General features: G+C 43.2%; 1 protein-coding gene across 1 annotated transcript in view; it reads right to left on the reverse strand.

Annotated features, from left to right (window-relative positions):
- The window catches only part of CWF19L2 (CWF19 like cell cycle control factor 2), a 926,849-nt gene that overhangs the window by 708,456 nt on the left and 191,122 nt on the right, over window positions 1–27,271 (reverse strand). Inside the window, exon 4 of the mRNA XM_085621485.1 lies at window positions 14,813–14,929. Coding sequence (XP_085477611.1) covers window positions 14,813–14,929 — 117 coding nt within the window. The remainder of the gene's footprint in view (window positions 1–14,812; window positions 14,930–27,271) is intronic.

Genomic DNA, 27,271 nt, shown 5'->3' on the forward strand with positions numbered 1-27,271 from the left:
GCTTGGCTCCTTTATTGGACTCTCCTGGATCTCTGGACTGTTTGAAAGATAAATTGGCAACCCCGTTAAAAACGGCAGGGCTTTTGGTGTGGGGGGATTTGGCTACTGATGGCTCACTTTTGTCTTGCGCACTACTCGACCATAAGGTAGACGGCGGTATGTCCAGGTTTAAATATTTACAATTGCAGAGTTGGTCTCAGAATCCCAAAAAACGCCACTGGTAAAGGAAACATGCTAGAGGAGCAATTGGTATCGAGACCAGCAGGGAGGAAAGAGGTGTCCTTCTTTTATTGGGCCATAGAGGAAGTCATAGATGGTGATTTTAAGCTAGCTGAAGAATTGTGGGGAGTTTCTATACCAGGCGGAGATTGGGAAAATCAGTGGCGAACTTAGCTTATTTATATCCTTCTAGACTTTCTAAAATTGCAAAGGGTCCCCCTGTCAGCTGCAAGAAGTGTGACCTGGTGAACGCCTCAGACATACATATGTTTAAAGATTGCCCAGCTATCTCTGAATTTTGGGAGAAAGTAGGGGCAACTCTAGCTGATATTTTGGGAGCCTCAGTCCAAATTTCCCTTACCCTGATTATTTTTGGAATAGCCAGTGAAGTCGCAGGTCCCGCTAGGGGGTTTTTGTTCTACGCAATCCTGCTGGCTAGACGAGAAATATGCAGAAGATGGGTAGAGACTACAACCCCCCACACATTCAGATTGGCTGTCCTCTCTATATAAGACCTCCAAGATTGATCTGGCCAGATTGCAGAATAGTAGAAAGAAAAGATTATGGGACTGTTTGCTTAATTGGTCTCCCTTACAGTTATTTTATGATCTTATGCACATACTTGCGGGTTTAAGTTGTCGAGTTATCACTTTTTCAACTAACTTTTGTATCCCATGATTATGTCTCCTTGGAAGCTCTCTGACTGGGCTGTGCGGACTTGTGCTGGGCCTCCCAGGTTTTTATTTTCCTGTTGGCCAATAGCTACAGTCAGCGGTTAAGATCACAAGAGAGTGTGACCACTCTCTCCTTCGAAAAGAGAGGTCAGCGACATCTTGTAGGTTTTGTAAATATACCGGTAGGTGGGCGGTATCATCTCGAGTGCCTACGACTCTCGAAATTGAGTAACGGTAATGACATCCTTTTTGTTTAGTTGTCTGGGGTCGGAGGCGAATGAGGATAAAAAAAAAACAGCTAGTATACAGGAGATGGAAAACACTCTGCTTTATGCAAGAGAACTTGTGGAGAACACAGGGGGAGATCTTTTTCCTTCCTCTGATGTGTGTGTTTGCTTCAAGGACTTGATTACAAAACTGGCAGAACCAGTTTCCTCATTTGATATGAAAGGATATTTGTACATGCCTGCATTAGAAATACTGCCTATTGGAGAAATATGTTTCTAGACTCTAGTATACGAGGAGCTGAGGAGGTTCTGACACCATAAGCAATTGCTCGCCACAGAAAACCTAGATAAATCGGTTTGGCAAACCACCTATGAAGAACTAAACTAGAATAGGGTTTTGTTAAAACTACCTTTACTTTCCATTCATCCAAGCTCTACATGTAAGATGTACATTTGATCAATTTGAGCTGGAGTTCTAACTACCTCAGAGTCTGGTTCCTGCAAACTACCTGCATCATGATTGGTTGTCAACTCGTCAGGCATCGTATGCTGAGAGTCACTGGATCTTATTTGGACGGTAAAAATTCATCAAATTATAAGCACAACAATCCTTTTCCGATGACGAATTCCACCTAAGGACTGAGCTTCTGGGTAATACTGCCTTACTTTGTGTATTTTTATGGACAACTGTACATTTTCTGTTAGAACATACCAACTCTGTCCAGTGTCTTCCACAACTTATTTTTATCTCATTGCATTTTGTTTTTATCTTTTTACCTAAATGTTTTTATTTCTCTACTACATGGCTGTATTGTGTTGGTGTTAGGCCTAGCTCAATTTTCCTGATTACTACCTTACAGCTCTGCTTTCAAAAGTGAAGAAAGCAGCATTTATGCAACCCTTTTCAGCTTTGTAGACTAGTCTGTTGGGCACTCCCTGCAAAGCAGTTTCTCAGACCAGACAGGATATTGCAAAATTTGAAATTTTCTTTCAACTGCCACTCATCAACTGTGGAATTGGCTTCCAAAAAGCTACAGGTTTCTCTCACATATTCTTTCTTTCTTCTTGCAGAATTTACTAAAGTGGGCCCTTTAGTTTGCATACTATAATGTGTGGCCAGATTTGCTCCTTGTTTTTGAAGTAATCCAACTTACTTCCCATTTAATGTTTTTTTATTGTTATAGATTTATTCCTGTATGGTTTCAGAGAGTGTCTTTTCCATTTGCCATTACTTTAATAATAGTTAAACACACATCTCCCAAAACGGAAAACAAAATGCAGATTGCACAAAAGCATGAATATTTTGAAGCCTCTCTAAAATTAACGCTTAATCCTCCTATAAACATTTTAGAAAGGATTACCACCGCACTGTTTTCTTTATTCTTTAATCCGCCGTTTTATGTACAAATAACATTTAATTACATCATGCCAGAAAGGTTAAATATTTCCATATGTAATATGAAAAGTAATTAGAGAAATCCCCACACACTTATTGATGGTTCAGCCAGAAGGTGTAAACAATGCAACTTGAAAAGATATCAATGACAAGAGAATACTTCTTAACCCCTTCCATGCGGGGCGGATTCCCCCGCTGTGCTGAGCGCTGCTTGCGCGGGCGTGGTCATGACGGAACGGTTCCGTCATGAGCACAGCTCAACCGACGCTCATGACGGAACCGTTCCGTCATGAGCGCCGAAGGGGTTAATGTCAATTTAAAGCTAAGGCCCTATACCTGCAGGCAGGTTCTTTTCCTATTTTCTTTTCTCAGGGGTGACACATTAACTGTTTGCAAGGTGTGTATTTTCACATAGCTCTTTTCTCCGTATTATTAACATTCGTTTCTGAACCTCGTCATATTTTTGAGGGTCAGAAACTACACAATTGAGTATAAGCGTAACAATTGCCTGTGCTGCCTACTTACAATGTTCATCCTACTGCAGTAAGCATACAGCTCAACATCACAACTGAGTTGTGACTGCTGCATTGATATAACTATATAACTAATTACAGCTGAAATGAACCGAAGGTGTGAAAAGAAGAAGTGACCGAGGACCAATATTACACGTAAGAGACAGACAGCTCTCGAAACCTATGACTTTAAGGGCCAGATATACGACCATAGCATTTTGCGACTCGCTATTTGCGAGTCGCCAAATGCTATGTACAACAGTGTCTGAGACACCGTTTGCAATTCCCAATGGGTCTGCCTTATGCGTTCGCAAAACATTCATAGATTGGTTCTGGAGTCGCTATTAGAAAGGGATGCCCTTGGAACGCCCCTTCCTACTAGTGAGTCGCTAACCCTATTTTGCAAGTGGCTAATTGATTAGCTACTCGCAAAAAAGGGTTTTGCGGTGGCAAACGGGCCTAAAACCCCTTTGTGACTGCAAAAAACAGTCGTACATCTGGACCTAAATCTTTTATTGTCCTATCAATGAATTATAAAACAGAGAGTATGTTTCTCACATGAGACTACAGTGTCACAACAAGATATGTGTCACAGATTTTTATTTAATATTATTACATTATTTTTGCTATGCTGGCGTAATTTTGCAATGTAATCGGAATTTCACATTACATGAAGTTACCAAAATTATTCCATGTTAAGTAATATGAAGTCCATTTGGGTAAAAATCCTATTGCGGTAGCACAGAAACAACACAAACAAAAAATTTAGCGGCGATTCGCAGCACTTGCGGTTTTGTCAGCTTTTTTTTTTTTTTAAAACATTAAATTATTCTGCACGTCCAAAATGAACACAAGGTCGCAATTCTGCCCTAAAATAAATACAACATTTGCATTTCACGTAATTTTTCATAACTTATTCAGCATTTCATGAAGTTACACGGCCTTCATACATCCCCAGATTTTAACTCTCAACCACATGATGGTACAATCTAGAAACATCAGTTTGGGTCAATGGAGGAAATGTGTGCGAAACTTGGACGCAGACAGGAAACCCATAATCCTCAAAATTGTGACAATCTTCACATTCTTTTGCCGAGCCCTTGTATTGAGAGCTGCTTCCTCTTCGCCTGGTTGAAAAAGTATTGGCTAGCATAAAACGGATAATGGCTAGACAATGATAAAGGCGCCGTTCTGAGCAGACTCAGTAAGGTTTATGCACATTTCAGCGTTAGAATACTTCCAAGGGGCTCAAAAGACCTTTCCTCTTGGGGAATGTGTGATTTAGGGTTTCCCAATACCAGCTTAGTGAAAAAATATATTCTTTACGTGCTATAATCTACTCTGACAAGCTTATTTCTAACAGAGCACACCCACACAAAGCAGGGCAAAAACTGGTGAAACCACCTAAATCAAATGTAAAAGGCAGAAATGTTTAAACTGAAAAGCTGTACGGTAAAGCTATGTGGTGGGAAGAGCAATACAAAGTTCATTATAAAACTGCTTAAAAAACGTATGGGAGAAACCTGAACATAAAATAAACCCTAGGATACTTAACCCAACCTCTACCGAAGAATATCCTCTAATCATTAAGCTAACAACAGATGCCTATGGTGATTGCATCAAGCGGATAGTCAACATATATCTTATGTTGGCTAAGGCTACGTCAAGGGAAGTCTTCATTTTTCAGGCCACGGAGCCCACCTGATCGTTACAGATGCCAATTTTTTAAAACAGGCAAGATCCTCTTGAAGCACTGCCATGCCAGAACGGGACAAAAGAACAAAGAATGATCCTCAGTTTCCTCCATAGTGTTTTATTCCAACTATTAAAATGGACAAACCCAGTAAGTACCCCAATTTTGGGAGAATGCGGCCAAGGGCAAAATACCAATATGGAACTTTATATAGAATAGCTTAGCTATCAGGGGCTTGATCCAATCAGGTGAGTGTTCAAAGTCTGAGGGGTACTTTATGATTATGAGCAAGAAGGTCTCTGTCATGTGACCATGCCATGAAGCGTTAAACTGCTAAGATCTGCCCAACCCAATGCCGAATAGGATCTTTCCATTTCTGGATTGATAATAGATGTAATAGATCATGGAACAAATCGGAGAGTTCTATAACCCAAAGAGACTAACAGATTATGCACATGCTCGAGCCAAGGAACATTATTTGCCCCCCTTTTACAAAGAACATCACTTATAGTGTCTCTAGAAGGTTCAAGTTGTTCCGATGCCAATTGTTGGTCGTACAGAGAAGTGGTCCTAAAATGACACGTGATCTGTTCCTAAAAGTAGGTTCCAAAATGTAGAGAAGGGTGGGCATATTTATAGGTAGCCTCAACTAAATGTCCCAAAAATTATTTTTAATGAGAACCAACTAGTTAATTTTTTCAGAGCCCACCATTTTGGATACATCATCAGTAGCAAATAGCAATTTGTGCTTTAGCTTTGTAAAAATCAAATGCAGGGTAGACAGTACACAATGGCATCTGCATTGGAGAAAATGCTCTCAATGTTGAATAATCTGTTTTATCTATACAGATGGCAATCTGCTAGCATCAAGATTGACAAAAACGAAGCTATTGGTCCTAGTTTTCTATAGCGAGATTTCGGCCCATGGACAAAGGTGCACTTTACAAAAGCACTAGTAACATTACACAATGTCAAATGTGTTTTTTTGTGAGTGGGTTTTTTTTTAGGTACGGAGAGATTAAGTGATTTGTCCAGATTCACAGGATGTTGAGCAGACGCCGAGACTTGAACTTGCTTCCTAGGTTCAAAGTCCTCAGCTCTTCCCCTATCACCACATCATCTACATTAGATATGGGGAGAAGTCAAGCACAACAACTGAATGATTCAATTGGAAATAAGAATTGAGGCCTAGGTTTACTCTTAATCCAGTTAACTCTTTAAGTGATAGTAAAATACCAATGTTATATCTAGCTATTTGGTATGGTTGTGATATCTGTACGGCACCAAGAGATGCCAAATTGAGGATTTTTCTATTCTGTATGTAGCTGCTTTGATGACTCCATGGAGCAATCCTGAGTTTAGGAATCGTCTCCTAACTGATCTGTCTTTACCACAATAGGATTGTCTTTGACATACTAAAGATCCACTGAGGTGACACTGTATTCTTTTGTGGTCTATGAAGACTTCTTCATCAAGTAGCAGGCATAAGAAAAACATAAGCGTCTTCAGTTAGATTGACTAAAATGTCAATCATTTAGCCGAAGAAGATTAAAGAGGTTAATACATTCCAATAAACAAATGTCTTTTGAGGGGTTTTCTTTTATTAAAACCATTTTGTGTTTAATCTCAGCTTCGCGTATGAAAATTCTGTATTGAAGTATAATAAATAATTCACAATCGATGACTAAGGCAACAGAAAACGGCATGTATCACTAACCCCTAACATCACAGAAAGGAAACGGTAAATACACAACCTGAAATAACAAGCATTTGCAATGCAATAGATTTTGCATTCATGCGAGTTTCAGCTATTGACATTGTAAAAAACAATGCCTTTAAATGTTTTGGGTTTTACAACATAAATAAAAGGCATGGTCATTTACAATACTAAAACTTAAACTCTTGCAAATGCGAGACCTATTGCATTGCAATAAAGGGCATTCTCGACCGCTTGTTAGATTATAAATATCAGAGGAAGAGACCGGCCTGCGAAGTAGTGATAAATAATGTAGTGGAAAAGATGTGTAAGTGTTGTAAATTACACAGACACAAAGTGTGAAGTGAGAATTACATATAATCCAACACTAACAAAGCGCTCCAACACCTTTCACTCTGTGATTACATTGTCGCGGCTCAGGAGGAAGAGCGGGAGGGGGGCTATTTCCTGCCCTCTACATGATTTGAGTGTGCAGTCTGGCATTGCGTAATGTCATTGCTATCTTTGGCCTAATAAACAAGCATTTGCAATGCAATAGGTCTCGTATTTACACAAGTTTGAGCTATTGACATTGCAAATAATAATGCCTTTTTTTATTTTTGTTTTAAAAACATAAATAAAAGGCATCGTTATTTACAATGCCAATAGCTGAAACTCTCGTAACTGCGAGACCTATTGCATTGCAAATGCTTGTTTTTATATTACATATGAAGCTACATTGTGGTCCCCGTGCTCAGATCAGATAGAGATCTTTTAAGCACAAAAGAACTCACACATTTGAGGATAGGGCAATTCTTAGTCCTTTGGAAAAGGTTGCAGTCATCCTTTTTGCATCTACTAATTCTGCGTACCTCTTCAGAAATCACTTCTAAAGTCAACGTAATTAAGGTTCAGATATCCACAGCATCTTTTAGTCTGATGATGCTCTAGCTCTCGTTTGTAAATGTATGCTTCATACCTGTGAGCCACAGCTAAAGTTATAGCACACTCGCCATATGCTACTTATTAACAAGCATTGGCATAGCCAATCGGTCTCGCCTTTGGGACCTTATAAGTGTTTATCCATGCAACACTTGATGTTGTTGCACCAAGGATATTGTGCTGGATAACTAAACACTTATAAGGTCCCAAAGGCAAGACCTATTGGCTATGCCAATGCTTGTTTAAAAAAAGCAAGGGAATTTTTTTATTTTATCAATTTTTTTAGTTTGCACAGCGATATAAAACATGTCATATTTTACAAAGAAGACATAACTTCCAGGACTTACAAAGTGGATATTCCTAAATATCTGCGTACAAAAGTTCACTTGTATAATAAGCAATGCAAACCTTTTTTGTTATAACAAGCAATGGTCACAGCAGAAATGTACAGTGTTTGTTTCAGAAACTGCTCCAAATGCTATGAATACAATTAACCTGGTAGACAGGTCTATCAGAACTTACGCACATAGACACCACAGCTTGCATCGAGTAGATTATTTAAAATTGCCCCAGGACTTCCGGTTCAGAGGGAAGCAGACTGGTTTCCTCAAGCGCCTGCCCTGATAGGTACGTTTGGTACAACCCCCAGAAGTTCTTAGGTCGGCTGCAGGGGTGAAGCGACTCACTATATAATTCTGATTGAGCAAAGCAGGGGGATGTTTGCATACCTTTTAGACAAGACTGGTTGTGACACCGGTTTGATTAATGAGGCAATGAAACTCCTTTGTTATGAGCTTCTAACGGTCTTCCGTGGAAAGAAGCAAATGGGGCTGCATAAGGATGCCAGCTAACATAATTAAAGTACTAGAAAATACAAAGTTACTTAATCTTGATTACTGTCTCACAAATGCAGACATTATTTAATGCCAACTTTAAGAGAGCATTGTCCGAGACAGTCACTCCTAAACGCAAAGTACTTCCAGTTTACACAAGCAGGGAAGGGAAGGGGGGGTGTCCTTGCTGGGCGGTGCAGGACGGTCTACCAGCCATTCCCATTTTGAGCTCACATCAAATGCCCCACCCTTGCAGCGGGCAATAGCTCTCCTGGCAAAGAGATTTGTTTGCAGTGCATACATCGTATGTATATATTTTTTAACAACTGGGGTACTGGGTTTGAGTCTCGGCATTGGCTTTTCCCGTGCAAGTCTTGGTATCAGCTCTCCCCATGCCTAAGTGGTTTGCCCAAGCTCACAGAATGTGAAGCTGATGCTGAGGATCTCTTTTAAAACTAGCATTGGCCACGAAAGTCATCGCGATCACGATCTCTGTGAAAGCGAAAGTGATCGCGATGACGCGCTAAAACACGCAAGGGATGCGCGCGCAAGCGCGCGTGCTTGTTGTGCGTTCTAGCAAGCTGGCTAAAAAGCTGGGGGGAAAATGCTACTGCCGGCCACAGCTTGCGCGCGCCCGCGCACATGCACTGCAAGCTGTAGCCGGCGGTAGCATTTTTTGAAGCCCTCACGTACTAAAGTCTCTCCGAGCAGCGCATGCGCGCCGACTCAGCGAGACCTAAAAACTTGAAATCTTTTTTCATTTTTGTTCTTTACATCAGTATTTTCCAATAACAGCTGGGACAGGTATGTTAAACCTTTTAAGAAGGAGAATATGGCAGGCTGCTAGTTAAGTATCCATTAAGAAGTGTACTGTGAGCCAAAAAAAAAAAAAGTCTACTGAGCCTGCTTTTTGACGTAAAATGTCCTAAATATACAGCTCAAAATCCTATAATCGAGCAGGTCATGCCACAAATGAGATCAACCAACAGCGTGCTTTGTAGTCATAGGGCTGGCAAATTCACAAAGGTTTATATTCTTAGCCATTTCTAGATTTCTGAAAAATGGATGTCCACAAACTTATGTACAGGAAATTATGAAATGTGCTGACAAGTCTTTAAGTCTTAAGGGTTCTTCCACGTGAAACAAGCATAACAGAAACCGGTCACCAAGTTCTACAAAAAGTTCAACTCAATCTTTAGGTGTCCTGTCAAACCTTTGGTGGCACGTCAAACATTTCTTGTATGAAGGTGTGGTAATGACTCAAACTTGTGACATATGAGTCATGGCAGATGCCAAGGATAAGAGGCGAACTCTTGCACATTCTAGGGCCAGCAGACAATATCCCATGTCATATTGTTCACTTTACTGGATTACTCTGCAAACCTGGCAACAGTTAAAGCCCATTTTAAAACGGGATAAAATACAACAGAATGAGAAAGAGAGAAGGAAACCCTTTAAGGCAACTGACTCTGAAGCCTTCCCACACATCTTATACGCCGAGCCTTACATCGATCATGTTGAGGTGTCAAGCTAGGGCCCAAGAGTCTCTCTAACAAAAACTCTTCATGAGTTCCGTTTATACGCAAGTGAACACAGGGGTGGCACTGGAATACTTCACAACTCAAAATGTAATGTGTTTGCCTCTGCTGCACCACTCTAGGGTTCTAGTTTGTGTGTTGCCCATCAAGCCTATAGAGACCAAGGTGAATAGCCTGGACCAGATTCAAATAAAGAAATACCAGCTTCACAACGGTGGCTTCTAGCTAAATTAAGGGCAAATTCTTTGAGGGGGAACAAGGTGACTGTTTTTTAAGTGGAAGAGTGCAAGTATATTTACTAGAGCAGCTTCACTTCCAATTAAACTGGGTGAAAGTCTGCATAGAGGTACAATTCCCCAATGACAACAACAAAAATAGACATGGAAGTAGGTCCTCCCTCCCGATGCACAGGACAAGAGTTAGGACTTGAGCATGAGAAACGTGTTCATCAGGCGTTAACAAATATAGTATTCAGAGTAGAGAAATTGGGCTCAGACACCACAAAATGTTAAAGTAGAAAAGGAAACGGTCAGACTAAACCAAAGAAACGAGTAGGTGACAAGTCTGCCAAAATTGTTAGAACGATTGGCCTTCCAGTAGGTAATGGAAGCTTATCACCTGGGAGGAATAGTCTCCAGGTAGAAGTTACTCTCAGTGCAACAAAGGTTCTATTTTATTCCTTAGTTGTCAAAGACTGCATGCAGTCGATGGAGACTAATTTTAAAGCTGTATCCTGCATAAATGCACAACAGATGATCAACTTTGCAAAACAGCAAGTTTTTGGAAGGAGTGGGTTGGGGAGAGTAACAACCAATTCCATCTCAGCGATCAGTTAACTGTTTTTGACAGTATTTCAGAAAAAAAATGAGAACATGTTCTTACTCTGTTTTAAGCCTTCGAGACATATACACCATGTGTTGTAGGAAAATGAATCATATTGCCGGGCTATAATCCATGCCAACATCCAGGAAGGTGTTTGGCTACACTTTGTAAGCCTCTCAAGACAAGAGACTTTCAATTTAGGTTGTGAGGACCATGTAATTCTTATAAATGTTTCATGCATGTAGGAAAAAAAAATCCTTGTTGCGGTGTAATGGGTTGCTGATTGCAGTGGAGCACAGTAAGGTTAGATCTAAAAAAAACTGGAGAGGCCCCAAAATGTTCAGTTTCTCAATCACGAAAGCTATGCTAGTGTGTGAAGCTCAGGATTGGACAGTTCTTCTCACATGGTACAATAAATTAGTAAAACGTGAAAATATGTGGAACGGCAGGTGGACCCAATTAAAGTCGGGGAGTGGCACCTTCAGATGTATCAATGGATCTTCAACATACACCTTCCCCATATCCCTTCTCCAAACTGGTTTGCCAGATCGCAGAATACAAACTCTGACATCAATACTGCATTACAACTGGCTGGAAAGTTTTGATTAATGCAGAATAAATAATTTTCTGGTTGGGCATTATGGCCCTGGTCAGTAACCCACATAAACCAAACTGGCCCATTGATAACTGCTAGAGACCTGATCACATTTATCTTTTTGGATTAACATGTGTAAAGTGCACAAAGTGTTTGAAACCAGTAGCATTCCAAACCTGCTTTCTTTAAAGACTAATCTTTGCAAGGAATGGGTTCACAATATTAATAAATTTCATTTTGATGCTCGACCTTAAAGAGAAAATTGACTTTTTTTTTATCAATAAGAAGCAGGGCGGGAATCACAAGGTTTATCAACTAACCGCGCATATGGAGGACAATTTATGAGTGACACCTCTACTCCACCTATATGTATTTCAATTTCATTGGTTTTAGACTGCCTTCTATGGGCATTTAGGGTTTTATGGTGTACACATCCTTTGAGTTTTCTCTAAGTAGGGTCTTGTACTTAAGGAGCACACCCACCATTGAGTTGCTTGAGCTCCACGTGCACACCATGCATACTGCGGAGGACTGAGTAGAGTCTACAGGCAATGAGGCCAACTAAGAGAAACAAAAATTGTCTGAAAAGCCAACAGAGAACCAGATCAGGCCGGTCAACTACTAAAATGTTTTCATCCTGTGTGGAGAGGGCACTGTTTTGTGCAGAGCTCTGCTTGTGAGGCACTTCTGTATTTTCCTTCAAGAAACTAGAAAGAAAAAAATAAATAAAAGCTTCGGTCTACAACTGATGTTCAAGGGAGATTTAAAAGCCCAAACTTGACATCGGCCGAGAAAATCCTCCAAATAAGAGATGCAAAAACCACTCTATGCAGGGGTTTCCATCTCACAGTGTGTAGCACCATGTGATATCGTCGCCTCACCGGTTGACTGTTTAAAAGATGCGGATATTGTGCGACACTGTGTGCGTTGGCACGTCTGAATCGTTTAAGTCACGATTAAATGAATGTTTACCTATTATTCAAAGATGGTGGAAGGGAACGTCTCATTATTTGTTATGGCAGACCATAGCTGAAAGTGCAAATAAACCATTATAGTGAAAGATTTCAAAGCAAGTAAGCAAACTTCCAGTTTTAACTTGCTGATATACTCTTTGGGCCTCATCACAAGTCATGAGGTCTCAAAAAGGGACAGCAAGTCTGTTCTAGCTATTTAAGGATACCAGAGAAATTCCAATAATAAAGCTCACCTTCCATGTTAACAGGAACTGAAGTAAGCGCCTTAGACCAAGTTCTTCTGACTGAGTAGGTCAGCAAGGTGCAACCACATCCGCATAGGTAGAGCATGCACAACTAATGAGATACACAGGCAAAGAGTAGGGTACTACTCTGAACTGCCTGGCTGGTATTAATACATGAAACTAAGTATGGTTGGTATTTACACAGGTTTAGCAGTTTCCTAGCTCTGTAAGGCAGCAGAGACTTGCTAGAATGTAAACTACTGGATGGCTGGACACAAGAATAACGCGCCTCATAGATACAAATTAAATTGTCACTGAAGAAGGCAGAGATTGGGCTCAAGAAAGGGGTCAGAGACAAAATTAACAGACATCCATTCACAAAGGACTTGTTAAACAAGTTCGTTCTTCCGACCGAAATAACACAGAAATAATTGCATTCAGAAGTGAGGCGTGCTGCTTAACAGCAACGACGAGAAGTACACTGGTATTTTTGATGCGCCAAAAAAATACCTTGGATGAGGAAAATAGCTTTAAATTACAAAACAATCTAGAATAAAGCTCCCCGCAAACTGGAGATGAGAAAATGGTACTTTAGCCCAAAACTGGACGAATGAAATGGAGTTAAAGCATTAGGACCTTAAAATGATTCTTATGGACTGCTGATCTCTACATTTGTCTCAAGTAATACAGTCAAAAAAATGAGAACATATTCGTACTCTGTTTTAAGCCTTCGAGACATATACATATACCTGGCCAAAGTGCTGACAGGCCACTCATCTCCTGGAGCCCTCTCAATCTGGAGTCAAACCCAACCACAGCCGACACTGCCCTCATCGCTGTCACCAACAACAATCGCCATATCATGGACAAAAGGGATACAGCGGCATTCATCCTGCCTGCTCACTCAGCTATCTTCAACAGTGTCTCCCACCCTATCCTCTCTCAATGCCTACACAAGACTGGGATCCACAGACCATCAATCCAACGGATTAACTCCTTTCTCTCAGGACCCCCCTAAACAGTCAGGTTAGCCCCATATTCATCCACTTCTTTGAACCTGATCTACGTTGTCCCTCAAGGTTCATTGCCCAGCCCTGCTCTATTCAATATCTACATGACCACTCTCACCATTATCATCCACACTCACAGACTCAGCCTCATCTTACGCCGACAACACCCGCCTCATCCTCTCTCTCTAGCTGAAGACACCTTTACCACTCAGGTGAATTGTATAAGCTGCATGTCCGAGATTGCGAAGTGGATGAAACTCAACTGCCTGAAACTCAACACCAACAGGACAGAAATGGATCCTATTCGGAAAAGGCATATGTCTCTGATCCTGTGCCTGGTTGCCCTCAGAGATAGGATCAATGCCAAGTATGTCCAGCTCGGCCATGAGCAAACAAGAGAGCACTCGTTGTTGATTTTAACATGCATCCTCTGACTAGATCGCCAAGTTAATACAATGACTGGGCGCCCTATTGTCCTGCAAAGGGTCGTCTGACAATCAAATCTTGATGTCTAACCAGATCATCATTGTTGCCTCCACCTGCTTCCACACGCTCAAGAGCTTGTGGGCGCATTTGTAGATTGAGAGCCAGTGGATGCCCTTGAGCTGTTTGGATATGCGAGAATGGAGTTGGAGTTTGGCAGTGAGTCTGGCTTCTAACAACTACATTCCAAGTGAAATCATTGTAAATCCGACTGCAGATTGAAACGTTTTTAGCTGTAATTTTCAAAGGATATAATTGAGGATGAATATTCTAGCAAGAGAGGCTGAGCAGGGAGCCTTTGCATTCCACCACACCGACTGGCAAGTGCCACATGGAAACAGTAAAATACTACACAGTTTAACACGGGCATCAGGGGTGAACCTTGTACATATGGCCAATTTACACAGTACTGGTTATTAATCATTCACACCGCAGAGTGACAACCTAGTAAGCCATTTTAGTGTCAAGACAGTCATTTGTAGTGTCAGTTACTTCATGGACGGCTGTAAGTGGGAACGAGTTACAAGTTAGGGGGTGGATAGTGACCACAAACCTACTCTTCTGTTTCTCCTCTGCCAAGTCTTAGTTTCCAGTGAGACCACCATATAACTTTGTAAAGCATGGTTTAAAGCTATCTATTTAACCAACAGTACCAGCTTAAAAAAAAACATTTTCTTAGTGGCTAATTATCCTAACCGATATGTGATGCCAACCCTTTTACAGAATGGGTAATTATAGTTGTTTTAAACTTGATGTAACATTGCGGCAAAAGAACCTTAGATTTCACAAGGAAGTACATGTTAAAAAAGAAAAGACAATAATGATTAAACTTTTTCCCCAAGTAATACTCCTGCCTGCAAGAAAGGTTCCAAAGGAAACAGTTTCTCCTTTATGGCACAGAATTCTCAAATGAGCAACTTGTTGGATAAAATTGCCTTAATGATCAGTTACGTTAATTATCTGCGTAATCTCACCTGGACAGGAGGCGCAGTTTCATCTTTGCCGGACTGCTCTTTATTAATTTTCCATGCCTTTTTGATACTATGTGACTGGGTACCTGCTGTTGACTCGACCCACTCATCTTCTGACTCCTTAAAAAAAAGTGTACAGCATTCAATATGGTTATCCACAGTTGCGGTATTGTGCTTTTCAATAGTGCAAGAACCAATGTAGTTTTAGGCATTGAACATATACAGAAACTCTGTTTCAGGACGAGAGACAATATGGTCCATGTTCTCACCACTGGGGGCTGCAGCTGCATCCAATGCATTACTATTCTCTGGGATCCCTGCTACCTACAATCAGATTCAGCACCCTCTGAGTAGCTCAAAGCTGTAGACTGAGTGTTCACACTCAAAAGCCCCAACTCAAATGTCCCAAGGCAATGACAAGAATGCTAACGAATGCCCAGACTGACACACACTGCCTTGGACAATCACCTCCCTCCTCTGCAGGTAGAGCACAGTCAATAGGCGGAAAGTGTTCTGAAATCTCACTATGCACGTGTTGCAGACTATAAATTGTCTAGTGAGTACTAAGAGTTCAATGACAGCTAGCAAAGCTGTCCTGCAATATAGTCACATGGCCCCCTCTTCAGTGAAGCCTTTTGAAGGAATCGCTCCGAGTTTTAAGGTATGCTCAGTCAAAACACAGGGTTCATTTTCAATGCAAGGCAAATTAGGGAGAACTCCAGCTACCCTCCTATCCCCACCAAGAAACTCTCTAGTCAACCTCAAGCTATCTCCTTGGATAACCCAACAGTGCGTGATTTCTTGGTTTGCCTACTCTTTTAACCTTACTGCTGGAAGTCAACGCACATCTCACTCGGTCAGGAGGCCTTGCAAGGCCTTTTTCAATCTTTCTTAATTGGCATGTCATAGATGCCCTCCCTTATTCAAGTACAGAGACCTTTGGAAAGCTGTTTCCTCTCACTGCACCTCCACCTGATTGCAACTGCAGGAGGCCTGCTTCAATTGTCCGAAAATATCCCTATGGGGATTTCTGGGTAAACATAAGCCAGCATCCTCCTTAGGGTGCTAAAATCAATAAGCTGGGAGTCCAGTAAACATTTGTACATTTCTAGAACACACAGATTACACAAAAAGGGAAAAACTAGAGATAGGGATCAGAAGTTACAGTTAATTAAAAAAAAAAAGTTTGAAAAATAATCAGAAAGCAAAAGGTTGTTGCTAGTTCATGAGGTGCCACACAACATACCCTGGGTGCTCTTAAGAGCTGATTTGCAATGGAGCGTGGTAAGGTAAAGGTTGATGGTTTGTACCAGTAAAAAAATTGTAACTTCAGCCTTAGAAAAAAGTTATTAATGCAAATATTTTATGCGTACCTTTTCATGAAGATGTAACACAAAATGAGAAGCCCCACAAGCTCTGAATATAAACTATTTATTGCTGTAGGCACAGCATGGGTTTTGGTTAAAAAGGAAGTTACACCGGTGCCTGAAGCAAATGGGGCAGTATGCAAGTTACTTAAGGAACCTGTGATAGATGGACTGGTTATTTTTTTATCGTGCATGATGAGCCAGGAACAGGCTGTCCTGGCGCTAAAACGGACTGCCAGACTGCTCTATAAACAAGGAAGGGAAAATAGGTATTTTTTGTAGATTCCCAATCAAGTTTTAAAGAACATCGATTGAACGGAGTGAAAGGGGAAAAGAATTCGAAGTTTTAGCAGTAGACACAGAAAATGTACATTTGTAACATAATGGGCAGATTAGGAGTAAGAGAGCTATCATAATAAAAGGGCTTTTGGAAAGAACGTGGTGCCTGCGCATAAATCGCCTCGTAACACGCATACAATTTTAAAAAAAATGAGAAATTGTGGGATACGGACGGCAAAAGTGAAATGACCTTAAACTTAAGAGAATATTGTGAGAAGACATACTGAGTGATAAAGCAGCTCCAGGCAAACTCCTACGCTGTAACAAACATGACAGCACAATCACTTCTACTAAAACAAAATTATGTTACAAAGTACATGTCTAAGCTTACACAGTTGGTTTGTCACTTTATCTGTATTAGCACTTCACTCTAGTGGTTAGAACTCAGCCCAAAGGCACACTACAAACACTCACTACAAGACAAAGAAAAACAGCATGCAAATGGAAAAGCACAGAAATGAACCAAGGTTAGCCATACACTTTCTTGTACTTGGACTGTGTGTAATGTTTCACTGGTAACATTGATAGATGAAACTAAACAAAAAAAATCACAAAAATCTGACCTCCATAAAAATGCAATTTAGGCTAAAATAACTAACCTGTTGTGTAGAACTTAAACAAAATTCTAGCCACGACTTTCCGTTATCGCACACACAGACTGGATGGGATTGTGTCCTGCAGCTCCATGCTAGTCTTACATACGCTCACCATGCAACTCGGAATCCCCAACAATATTATGTACTACTAAAATTGCCTGCGCACAAATAAAAGGGTCTACTGAAGACTGTTCTCTCCTTGGCAACTACAATGACAACCATCACCATATTATTTTTAAGTTGCGCCTACAGATTTTAGCTGCCTGTTGTCAGAACACATGCAGAGTGCTTTGGATCAGCCCCCTGCACGATTGGCTGGCTTTCTTATGTACCTTGGACCTTGGCAGATCACTTTGGCACCAAATGCTAAGGAGACGACTCCATTTTATACGCCGAAGAGCCTGTATGAGATTAAGATGATGCCCTTTGGGTTGAAGAAAGCTCCTGCCACTTTTCAGCACCTGGTGAACCATGTTCTTGCAGGGTTGGAACAGTTCTTTGTGGCCTATTTAGACAACATTGGGGTGTTCAGCAATTCATGGAAGGACCAACTGAAGCACCAGGAACAGATGTTGGCTAGGATACAGGAGGCAAAACTGACCATCAAGGCAATTAAGTGTAAGGCGAGGCAGTTCTCTGTGGTCAGTCAACTTTGGGCATGAGGTGAGGAATGGGAAGATTCGCGCGTTAAATGCGAAGATTCAGTCTGTGATGGAGTGGGAGGTACCTCCAGAGCAGACTGAAGGGACGGCCTTTTAAGGAGTTATCAGGTATTACAGGAATTTTGGAGCCAACTATGGAAGTCGAGTTGCCCCATTGACTGCATTGACCACTAGGAAGCAGCCCAGGAAGGTAATATGGACTTCAGAGTGTCAGGAAGCATTTGAGGATCTGAAGAAGGCACCATGTACTGCACTGGTATTGAAAGCGCCTGACTATAGTCAGCCTTTCATTGTACAGACGGATGCCTCTGACAAAGGAGTTGGAGCGGTGTTAGCTCAACTGGATGATAAAAGTAGAGAGCATCAAGTAGCCTTTAATAGTAGGAGCTTACTAGCCAGAGAGCAGAACTGGGAGGCTATTGAGAATGAGTACTTTGTCACAGTGTGGGCCTTGTGTAAGTTCTGTCATTATTTGTTTGGCACTAAATTTCTGGTGCAAACGGATCATAAGCCACTGAAATGGTTAATGACTAAGAAGGGAAAGAATCCCAAATTGTTGTTGAGATGGTCTATTTCTTTGCAACGGTTAGACTTTGCAGCGGAGCACGGAGCTGGATTGAGCAACAGGACTACAGATGGACTTTCCTGCCAGTTTTACAGATCTGACCACGCAACCTCTCCAGATTAGGAGTTGCTTTGGGTGTTCGGATCAGGGAGCGGTGTATATTGGGACTGAAGACTCCTCTGTATGGAGAATGGTGTGTACCCCTGTCCTGAGTGCCCAACTGTACTGGTGTCTGGATGCTTACTGCTGATTTGTGTACTATAGGTAAACACAAATCATGCGTGTGCACCATGACATAGGTCTGTCTCACGGATTGCGGTCTTTTTGGACTGGAAGGGGCACCCAAAGCCCTAACCTCATAGTCGTGCAAGTCTACCACCTACACCAAGAGCTAAGCAGTACGAGCTCAGTGTTGGCAGCATACCTACCGTGTAGTGCTCAGTGGTAGTGAACAGGTCCTTTTTACCCTTTGTCACTGGAGTGAGGCCTATAGGCTCATTCACTTTTTTAAAAGTTGCATTGATTTGTGTTTAACTCACCCTTGGCCCACATCAGGTATATGTGGAGTCCTGCGCACCACAGGAGTAGTGATTCTGTGCTAGATGTATGTGGCCCTGGAAAAGGTACAGTACAGGCATAGTGCAGCACTGTACAGTATATGTGCGGTTAGTGCATCTATTGAGTTTATGTATGCCAGCAGGGAATCCATTGCATGAAATATGTGGTGCTATGCAATACATGTGCAATGGAAGCATGTGCTGGGTGTAAATGTGCTTGTGTGAAGTACAATCCATGAAGGGTGAAGTGTTGTGCAGGGCACACATGGTGAGTGTGTGTGTTTGCAAATAGCACTCCCTGGTACAATACAGAAAACCTACAGTATTGAACAGTGCGCGCAGACGGAATGAGTGTGTTGAATGCATGTTTCTGTAATGGCACAATGTATTGAGGTAACTGTGCTGAACAATATGGGGGCCACCGTTGAACCTAATTCTGCTTTAATCTGCAACCCTGTATGCTAAGAGGGGCCACCGTGGTGAAAGCGAGCACAGTGGAGAAGTCTGAGCCTCATGGGAGAGAATCGTGGTAACTCTACATGCCAGAAATGGCTGGCAGTACTCACACTTCCAGGAGTTTGCGTCATTACCCAGACAGAAGGCTGCGGTTGTGACCAGCCAGTAAAGTCTGCACACCAAGGCCTGCGCCTGGCTGGTTCCCAGAGGAAGGTGAAGGACGCTGCCCATCGCACTCTCACTGGGCTCCAGTCAGAAGCATTACAGGTATCATCCTCAAAGTCATAAGCACTTGAATATTCCGGCCCATGCGCGGGGACCCGGAAAATATATAAAATATAATATTATATATATATATATATATATATATACATACATACATATATATATATATATATATATATATATATATATATATATATATATATATATATATATATATAAACCAAAGTGCCTCTGATCTTAGGAACGCTACTCCACACGGAAAAGGTTTCAAACCTTTTTATTCATGGCATCTGCATTTCAATGGTCGGTAATAATGTCCCCTACGCGTTTCAAAGCAACATGCTTCTTCTTCTGGGGTAGGCAGCAATTGACGAAACCGGCCACAACGTCATTTCCCCTTATATTGTATGCTCTCTCCAGTGATGCATACTGGGCGCTGTAGTCGCACAAGTATATCCCTTCCAGTAGAGTTCGTCTAAAAGCCTTAATTAATTCTTGCCTTGATTGTTTGTTTTTCACAGCCCTCCGGTGGGCCCCGAAACTCCAAATGTAGATGCCCAAATTTTAAGAGTTCGTGTGCGCTGCACTTGCACTGAAGGATCACAGGCAAGCAGACCCCTTTCTTAGGTATTGGGCGGTGCATCCCCCACGGCTGGCCACGCCCTGGCCACGGAGCCACACCTCATTGTTGGTGCCTGGAAGTGGCACAGGAAGTGCCCCGGTGAGTGGGGCTCACAAGGCACTGTGGTCCCGGCGCTGATTATTTACAGCTGCACGGCCAGGGGGCGGGCAGCTGCAACAACGGGGGATTTCTTTATTTTGATGAAGAGGAAGGGGTGAGATGCACCCCCGCCCCCCAGTGCATCACGCACGTTGTCTTCGCTGCAGATGTAGCTAGGGGAGCACTAGAGGTGCCTACGGCCATTTGGTCACACAGCTGCACCGCCTGAATGTGGACAGCTGCAACGTTGAGGGGGCATTGTTTTGCGTCTCAAGAGAGACAGGGCTGAGTGGCACCTTCGCCCCCCATTTCAGGTGCCGGCCTGTTGGGCCTGCAGCATGCTGCAGTGGCAGTTTAAAGTCCTGACTATTTGGACATACGGCATGCCGGGGAAGTCCCAGATGGGCCCCCCGAGGAAGACCACTTGAGGTGCTGGTAGGGCGCAAGGCCCTAATGTGATGCATAATGTGTTTATGCCCAGTGTTTATGCATAATGTGTTTATGCCTAATGTGATGATGCTTAGTACAGTATCTTACCAGTAGTTGCTGGTTGTTTTATATTTACTACTTGTGCTTTCTAATGGTTCCGACAGTGGGCTGATTGGCCCGGTCATGTATATAATCCCCTGTGAAGTATAACCTAGTGCCAGATGGCACAGTTTACATTTGTGATAATTTTCTAATGTGTTTATGATAATACAAAGGCTATTGTTTATATAACCTTGTGTGGAGTTTCTTTTGTGGTGTGCCTAGTGTGTTGCTGTTGTGTGTGTTGCGCAAACGCTTCACACATTGCCTCTGGGATAAGCCTGACTGCTCGTGCCAAGCTACCAAGGGGGTGAACAAGGGTTATCTTCAGCGTGTAAATCCCTTGCCCGGACTAGAGTGGTGGTTTTGCCCTAGCCAACCAGAAGTCCCATTTCTAACAGTCACTTTGTGAATAGGCTCAAAAGGGGACCCATACGCTTAGAAAGAACCAGGTTCAACTCCCGAGGAAGTGAAAGAGGTCGGACAGGGGGAAAAACTTTCTTTAGACCCTGAAGGAAATCCTTAACCACCTGCAGCTGGAAGAAAGAAGGTCGATTTGTAGAATTTCTGTAAGCTGTAATGGCAGCCAGGTGTACCCTAATGGAAGTAAACTTTAGACCCGACTTGGCTAAATGCAGGAGACAGGGCAAAATTACCTCCTCTTGCCCCTGGTAGGTTGGAAACCATTATGTATACACCACAAATAAAACCTTTTCCATTTAAAAGTACAGGAATGTCTTGTGGAAGGTCTTCTGGACTCCCTCAACATGTTCATGCAGCCCTGAGGAAGGTTTAGGTGCCTGTACTGGAGGACCTTAGGAGCCATGCTGCTAAGTTCAACGAGGGAAGGTTGTGATGATGGATCCTCCCGTTCATCTTGGCCAGAAGGTCCGGTCTGCACGGAAGCATCCTGTATGAACACTCCGAGAGATGCAGAAGGTCCAGGTACCACCACTGCCGTGGCCAGTCTGGTGCTATTCGAATCAACCTCATCCTGGAGCGTGTGAGTTTGGTTATGACCTTCGGGACGAGAGGAAGAGGCAGAAAAGCGTAAACACAGGTTCCTGACCAGTCGATCAAAAGGGCATTCCCTATCGATCCTGGTTGGTCAAACCTTGACGGGAAGGTGTGGCATTTTTTGTTTGACTCGTCCGCAAAGAGATCGATTGTTGGACAACCCCATTGTTGAAAAATGTCCGCCACCACTTCGTCGTGTAGAACCCAGTCTTGTTGATCGAAGTGATGACTTAGAGAGTCCGCCTGAGAAGTTTGCTCCACTGGCAGATGGACTGCAGTGACTGAGAGCTGCCTGGCCAGGAGCCAATACCATATCGCCTGAGTCTCCAGGGACAGTGAGCGAGAGCGAGTTCCCCCCTGCTTGTTTAGATAGTACATGGTGGTTGTGTTGAATATGGACTAGGACTGTATGGACGGGTAGAACGCCTTGAGGGATAGATACACTGCCCGTAGCTCCAGCATGTTTATGTGATATGCTTGTTCCTTGCTCGACCATCTGCCCTGAATCTGCAGAAGACCCATTTATGCTCCCCAACCCTGAAGTGAGCCCAAAGATTGCGTTGTAAGAGGTTGGTGGAAAGGCACTCGTACCAGGAGATTTTTTCGATGAGTCCACCATGGGATGGATGATCTTACGGCATGGTAAAGTAGAATCCGGTCTTCCCATCGCGCTGACGTCTGATCCCATTTGTCCTCCAAGTCCTGCTGTTGAGGTCTTATCATCCGTCTGGCGGTCGGGACTAGAAAAATGCAAGATGCCATCGACCCCAGGAGCGATGCAACCTGCCAAACTGAGGGCTGATGAACTTGAGGAAGATGATTGCACATCAGCTTGATTGATAATAGTCTTCCCTCCGAAGGAGACACTTTTCGTGTGCTGGAGTCCAGAGTAGCACCCAGGTAATGAATTCTTTGAGTGGGCTGCTGAATTGATTTCTCAAGGCCCAAGCGTTGTAGCAAGTTCAGGCAGATTCGATAGTGGTCTTTCACCGTCTGAGGAGATGAACTCTTTAGGAGTCAGTCATTGAGATATGGCTAGACGAACAGACCTTGGTGACGTAGAGCAGTGACTACTACTGCCATGCATTTTGTGAATACTCAAGGTGCAGATTTTAGGCAAAACTGTAGGACTCTGTACTGATAATGTTTGGAGCCTACCATGAAGCGCAGGAACTTCCGTTGTCGTGGAGCAATTGGAACATGGAAGTACGCATCCTGGAGGTCTATCGAGCACATCCAATCCCCTTTCTGAAGATAGGGATATAGTTGATGGAGCACCAGAATACGAAACTTTTCTTATAGGATGACTTTGTTGAGGGAACGAAGATCTAGAACAGGTCTGAAACTCGTTTTTTGGCCCTTCATTTGTACCAGGAAATATCTGGAGTACAGTCCTTTTCCTCGTTGTGATGGAGGAACCTCTTCTATGACTAATTTCTGTAAGAGAGTGGATACCTCGACGCAACAACACCAGTTGGTGAACTCTTGTCTTTACTGGAGGAGTGCACTTTGGAGGAGAATGGAAACGTAGCGCATATCTATTTTGCAGTATATTCAGCACTCATTGATCTTTTGTAATGCTGCGCCACTCTTCTACATGGCAGGCAATACTTCATCCCACTGAAGTGGGTAACGGCGATATAGGACGTGAATGTTCCTTGTTTGCCAGTGGTCTTGGCCGTGGAGGAGGGTTGTCGGGAGGCACCTCTACCCCTGAAAGGTCAACGTCCCTGATTGAGAGACTTGGACTGGTGGTACTGCCTCTGGGACCATTGAGGGGGCTTGAACCCTCTGATGGAACCGTCTATGATCATAAGGCCTGTACCGGCATCTGAATTCCGTCCTTTTTTCTAAACCCACAGCCTTAAGAGTGTCCAGTTCTGATTTCATCTTGGTAATCTCTTCATCTGTGGGAGAACCAAAAAGAGAATTTCCAGAAAATGGAAGGTTCAAGATGCGCTGTTGGGCTTCCGGCTTCGAGGCTGTAAGCCGTAACCAGGAGGATCTTCTTGCGCAGATGCCATACGAGTACGAGTGCGCAGCTAGAGATGCTCTATCAGCTGCCGCACTGATCAATTGATTCGCAACGAGGGCTCCCTCCTGGAGAATCTCTTCAAAATCCTGGCAGTCCTCTTTGGGCAGTTTTTCTTTAGTGAATCCCACAAAGCCCTATCATAACGTCCCAAAAGGGCTGCAGCACTAGACGCTTTCAAATATGCAGCTGCAGAGCAACAAGCTTTCCTCCCCCATGAATCCTGAGCTCTGCTCTTCTTGTCCAAAGGGACCATTGAGGAAGAGGCAACTGCATGGGTCTTCTTTGCAGCAGCAATAATCACTGAATCTGGTGGGGGGTCTGACCTGAGGAACAGAAGATGTTGCTCTGATGGTCTATATTTCTTAAAGATCCTTGCCGGAGCTGTTTTGAGTGTTCCTAGAGTAAGAAAAATGTCCATGACTGGTTGCAAAAGGCCAGGAACCAATGGCAGCAGAGGCCTCTACACAGACCTCCGATGCAGAATCTAAAAAAAAAAACAGACGTAGAAGTCTGAGGAGCGGACATCTTGATGTTCAACTTTTTCGCGCCTCTTGCCAGCACATCATGAAATGTGTTGATGTCGTCCACAGGTGACACTCTGGAGGGTGGACTGTCCGTTAATGTGGGTGAGTAATCCCTCTTGGAAGAATGAGTAGAGGAGGACAACCAAGAAGGTGATCTTCGCCCCTTGTGATGGCCATGGTAGGTGGATTTCCGACCTGATGGAGATGGAGACCGGTCCCGGTGGCGACCCCTGAGTCGAGTAGTGGGTGAACGATCCACTGCTGGCACCAGACGAGCCAGAGGAGATCTTTGGAGAGGACTTGAATAATCCAAAGGCTGGTGTACCTGTGCAGATGTTTTCTGCCAGTGATGTACTAGGAGGAGCCACCGCGGAGAAAGATAAACAGAAGGAGATCTGTGCTCTTCTCCTTGTTGTGTAGGAGGAACAGTGATCTGTGGAGTGTTTTTTTGCACTCGCCATTCTGGAGACGGAGAAGAGGAGCTTCTCGATGTCGAGAAACCCTGTGGAGATCCTGCCCCCGACACCGAAGGCTCAGAGAGGCCCTTTGATGCAGAGCAGTGCCTCACAGAGGTTGAGTGATGTGTCAACGTCGAGAGTGTCTTGACGTCGAGCGGCTATGCGCCACTAAGACCTGCGAGCCCCCCGACGGAGCTCTTGGCCTCGACGTCAGTTGTGTAGACTCCTTCTGTTTTGACGTCAACCGATGCCCCGTAGACGGAGACTTGTGTTTCGATGTCAGGAGAGGAGTACCCAACGGAGTACAAAGCCTTGACGTTGTACAAGGAGAAGGTGATGAGGAGCGTCTTTTGACGTCAAACCCCTTCTGGACACCATCGACCTAGGCCTCGATGTTGAGCGCCGTCCCTTCTCGACGTCGTAGATTATCTGGGCCTCGACGTTGAGCGCCATCTCGTGGGCTGCAAAAGAGGAATCTGCTTCAATGTCGAACCCCTTTTCGACGTCGTAGATGATCTAGGCCTCGACGTTGACCGCCGCCTGGTTGAAGGCAACGGAGGACTGCACCTCGACTTTGAACGCTGTAACGACGGCGACGAGGGAGAGCTGTGCCTCGACATTGGACGATAAACCCGTACCAACGGAGAACGACTTCTCGACGCCGACCGTCGCCAGATTGACGGTGGCAGAGGATACGATGTTGAACTTGACGTACCTCTGTGTTTGGAAGTCTTCGAAGATGACCGATGTTATCTCGACAGTGATGCCGCAGTCGAAGGGATAGTCGTCGTTTTCTTCGCCGGTAGAGGCATTTTCAATGCCGAGCCAAACACTGAAGGAGAAAAGGCTTTGGTCATTTCTTCTTGTGTCTCACAGGAGACCTGCCTCTAGAGGTAGAAGTTTTATTTTTCTCAGAGAGACCATAAAGACTAATCCTCTCTCTCTCTCCTTGAGAGTGCATCTTGACATATTTTGGCAGGTCTCAGTAACATGAGAATCGGGAAGGCACAGAATACAAACAGAGCCGGAAAGAACAACTGACCTGTCACCCCGTGAGGCATGATGGGAATCTAGGGGTCATGGCTGCCTTAAAGGCATGGTGCCAGTTTTGAGTTTCTAAATCCGCTTTCAGTTTCTTTGCTGTTGAAGTTCCAATGCAGCCAATGGGCTAATAATGCCTGCCTGTTTCTTTACAGGACTACTTTTCTGCTGTCCGTTAAAAGCAGTTCAAGTGTCTTTTGGTCTTCCTGGTTTGTTTGTGTATGTGCAAAGACAAGGTCTCACAGCATTGGCTAGCCTATTATGTGTTTGTTTTTCTGGGAGGCTGCATTGATTGTTTTTAAAAATTATATGTATATTTATAGAGATATAGTATATATATATCCTGATATACGTATTTATACGAGGTACGCTATGTTTGATAGTATCTTGCCTATGTCTATCATGCACAATTGAAGCACTGGCACTTTAAAAATGGCTTTCACGGTCCAGAGCGTGTCATGTGATCAAGGCCGAGGGACGGCCGAAACGCGTCATGGCGGACTAACTGGTGGTGTGAAATCAATAAACAATTTGAAGCACGGATTTGGGTCCACACTCGTTTTTTTTCCTGGAGAAATAGTGGAACGAGGAGATCAAATATATATATATATATATATATATATTATCTACTGGCGGTCGCCAGTAGATAGTTATAGTTAGGACCCTGTTTCCATAGGAAATCCGCAACATTCTATTTGGAATAACTTTGGCGCCGGTCGATGAATCCTCGCGAAATTTTCAAAATAGGTGGGGCGCTACGCTCCGCTCCTACCCTGAGAAGTCTCGGGGGGATTCGTCAAGCGGGGGCTGAGAAAAAAGGGGGGTCCCAAAACGCGTTTTTCCCATGCATTTTTCCATAGGACCTTTAGACACAGCTACAGCCCGAACGGCTGAACAGAGTTACTTGAAATTTGGCAGAGAGGTAGTCCTCAGGTCAAGGAAGTGCCTTTTGTAGGTCTGGTGTAAATCTGTTCAGTAGTTCCTGAGAAAATAGGATTTAAATCAATATATATATGTGGGCGGAGCCTAACCACACATCTCATCCTGAGATCTGATTGGCTGTCAGCACTTCATCCAAGAAGTGTTGGCAGCCATCTTGGGACCAATATACATGATAGCACCTCATTACAAAGCATTGCAGTTAATAGAAGATTTTAAGACTTTAGTTACATTATAAATCATTTGTTGATGGTACCATACTCATTTTAGGAATTGTGGTATGTTCTAAGGTGATTTCACCATGTGAAAAAGCCTTCTGCTGGGATATCATGATTGAGAGAAAAATATTTTCTCATGCTTTTACCACAGAGGTTTGGAAGGTGATCTATAAGCTAAACTGAGAGCTTATTTTCTGTAAATTCACATTATCTT

Source organism: Triturus cristatus, chromosome 8 (genome assembly GCF_964204655.1).
Source record: "Triturus cristatus chromosome 8, aTriCri1.1, whole genome shotgun sequence".
Classification (NCBI taxonomy): Eukaryota; Metazoa; Chordata; class Amphibia; order Caudata; family Salamandridae; genus Triturus; species Triturus cristatus.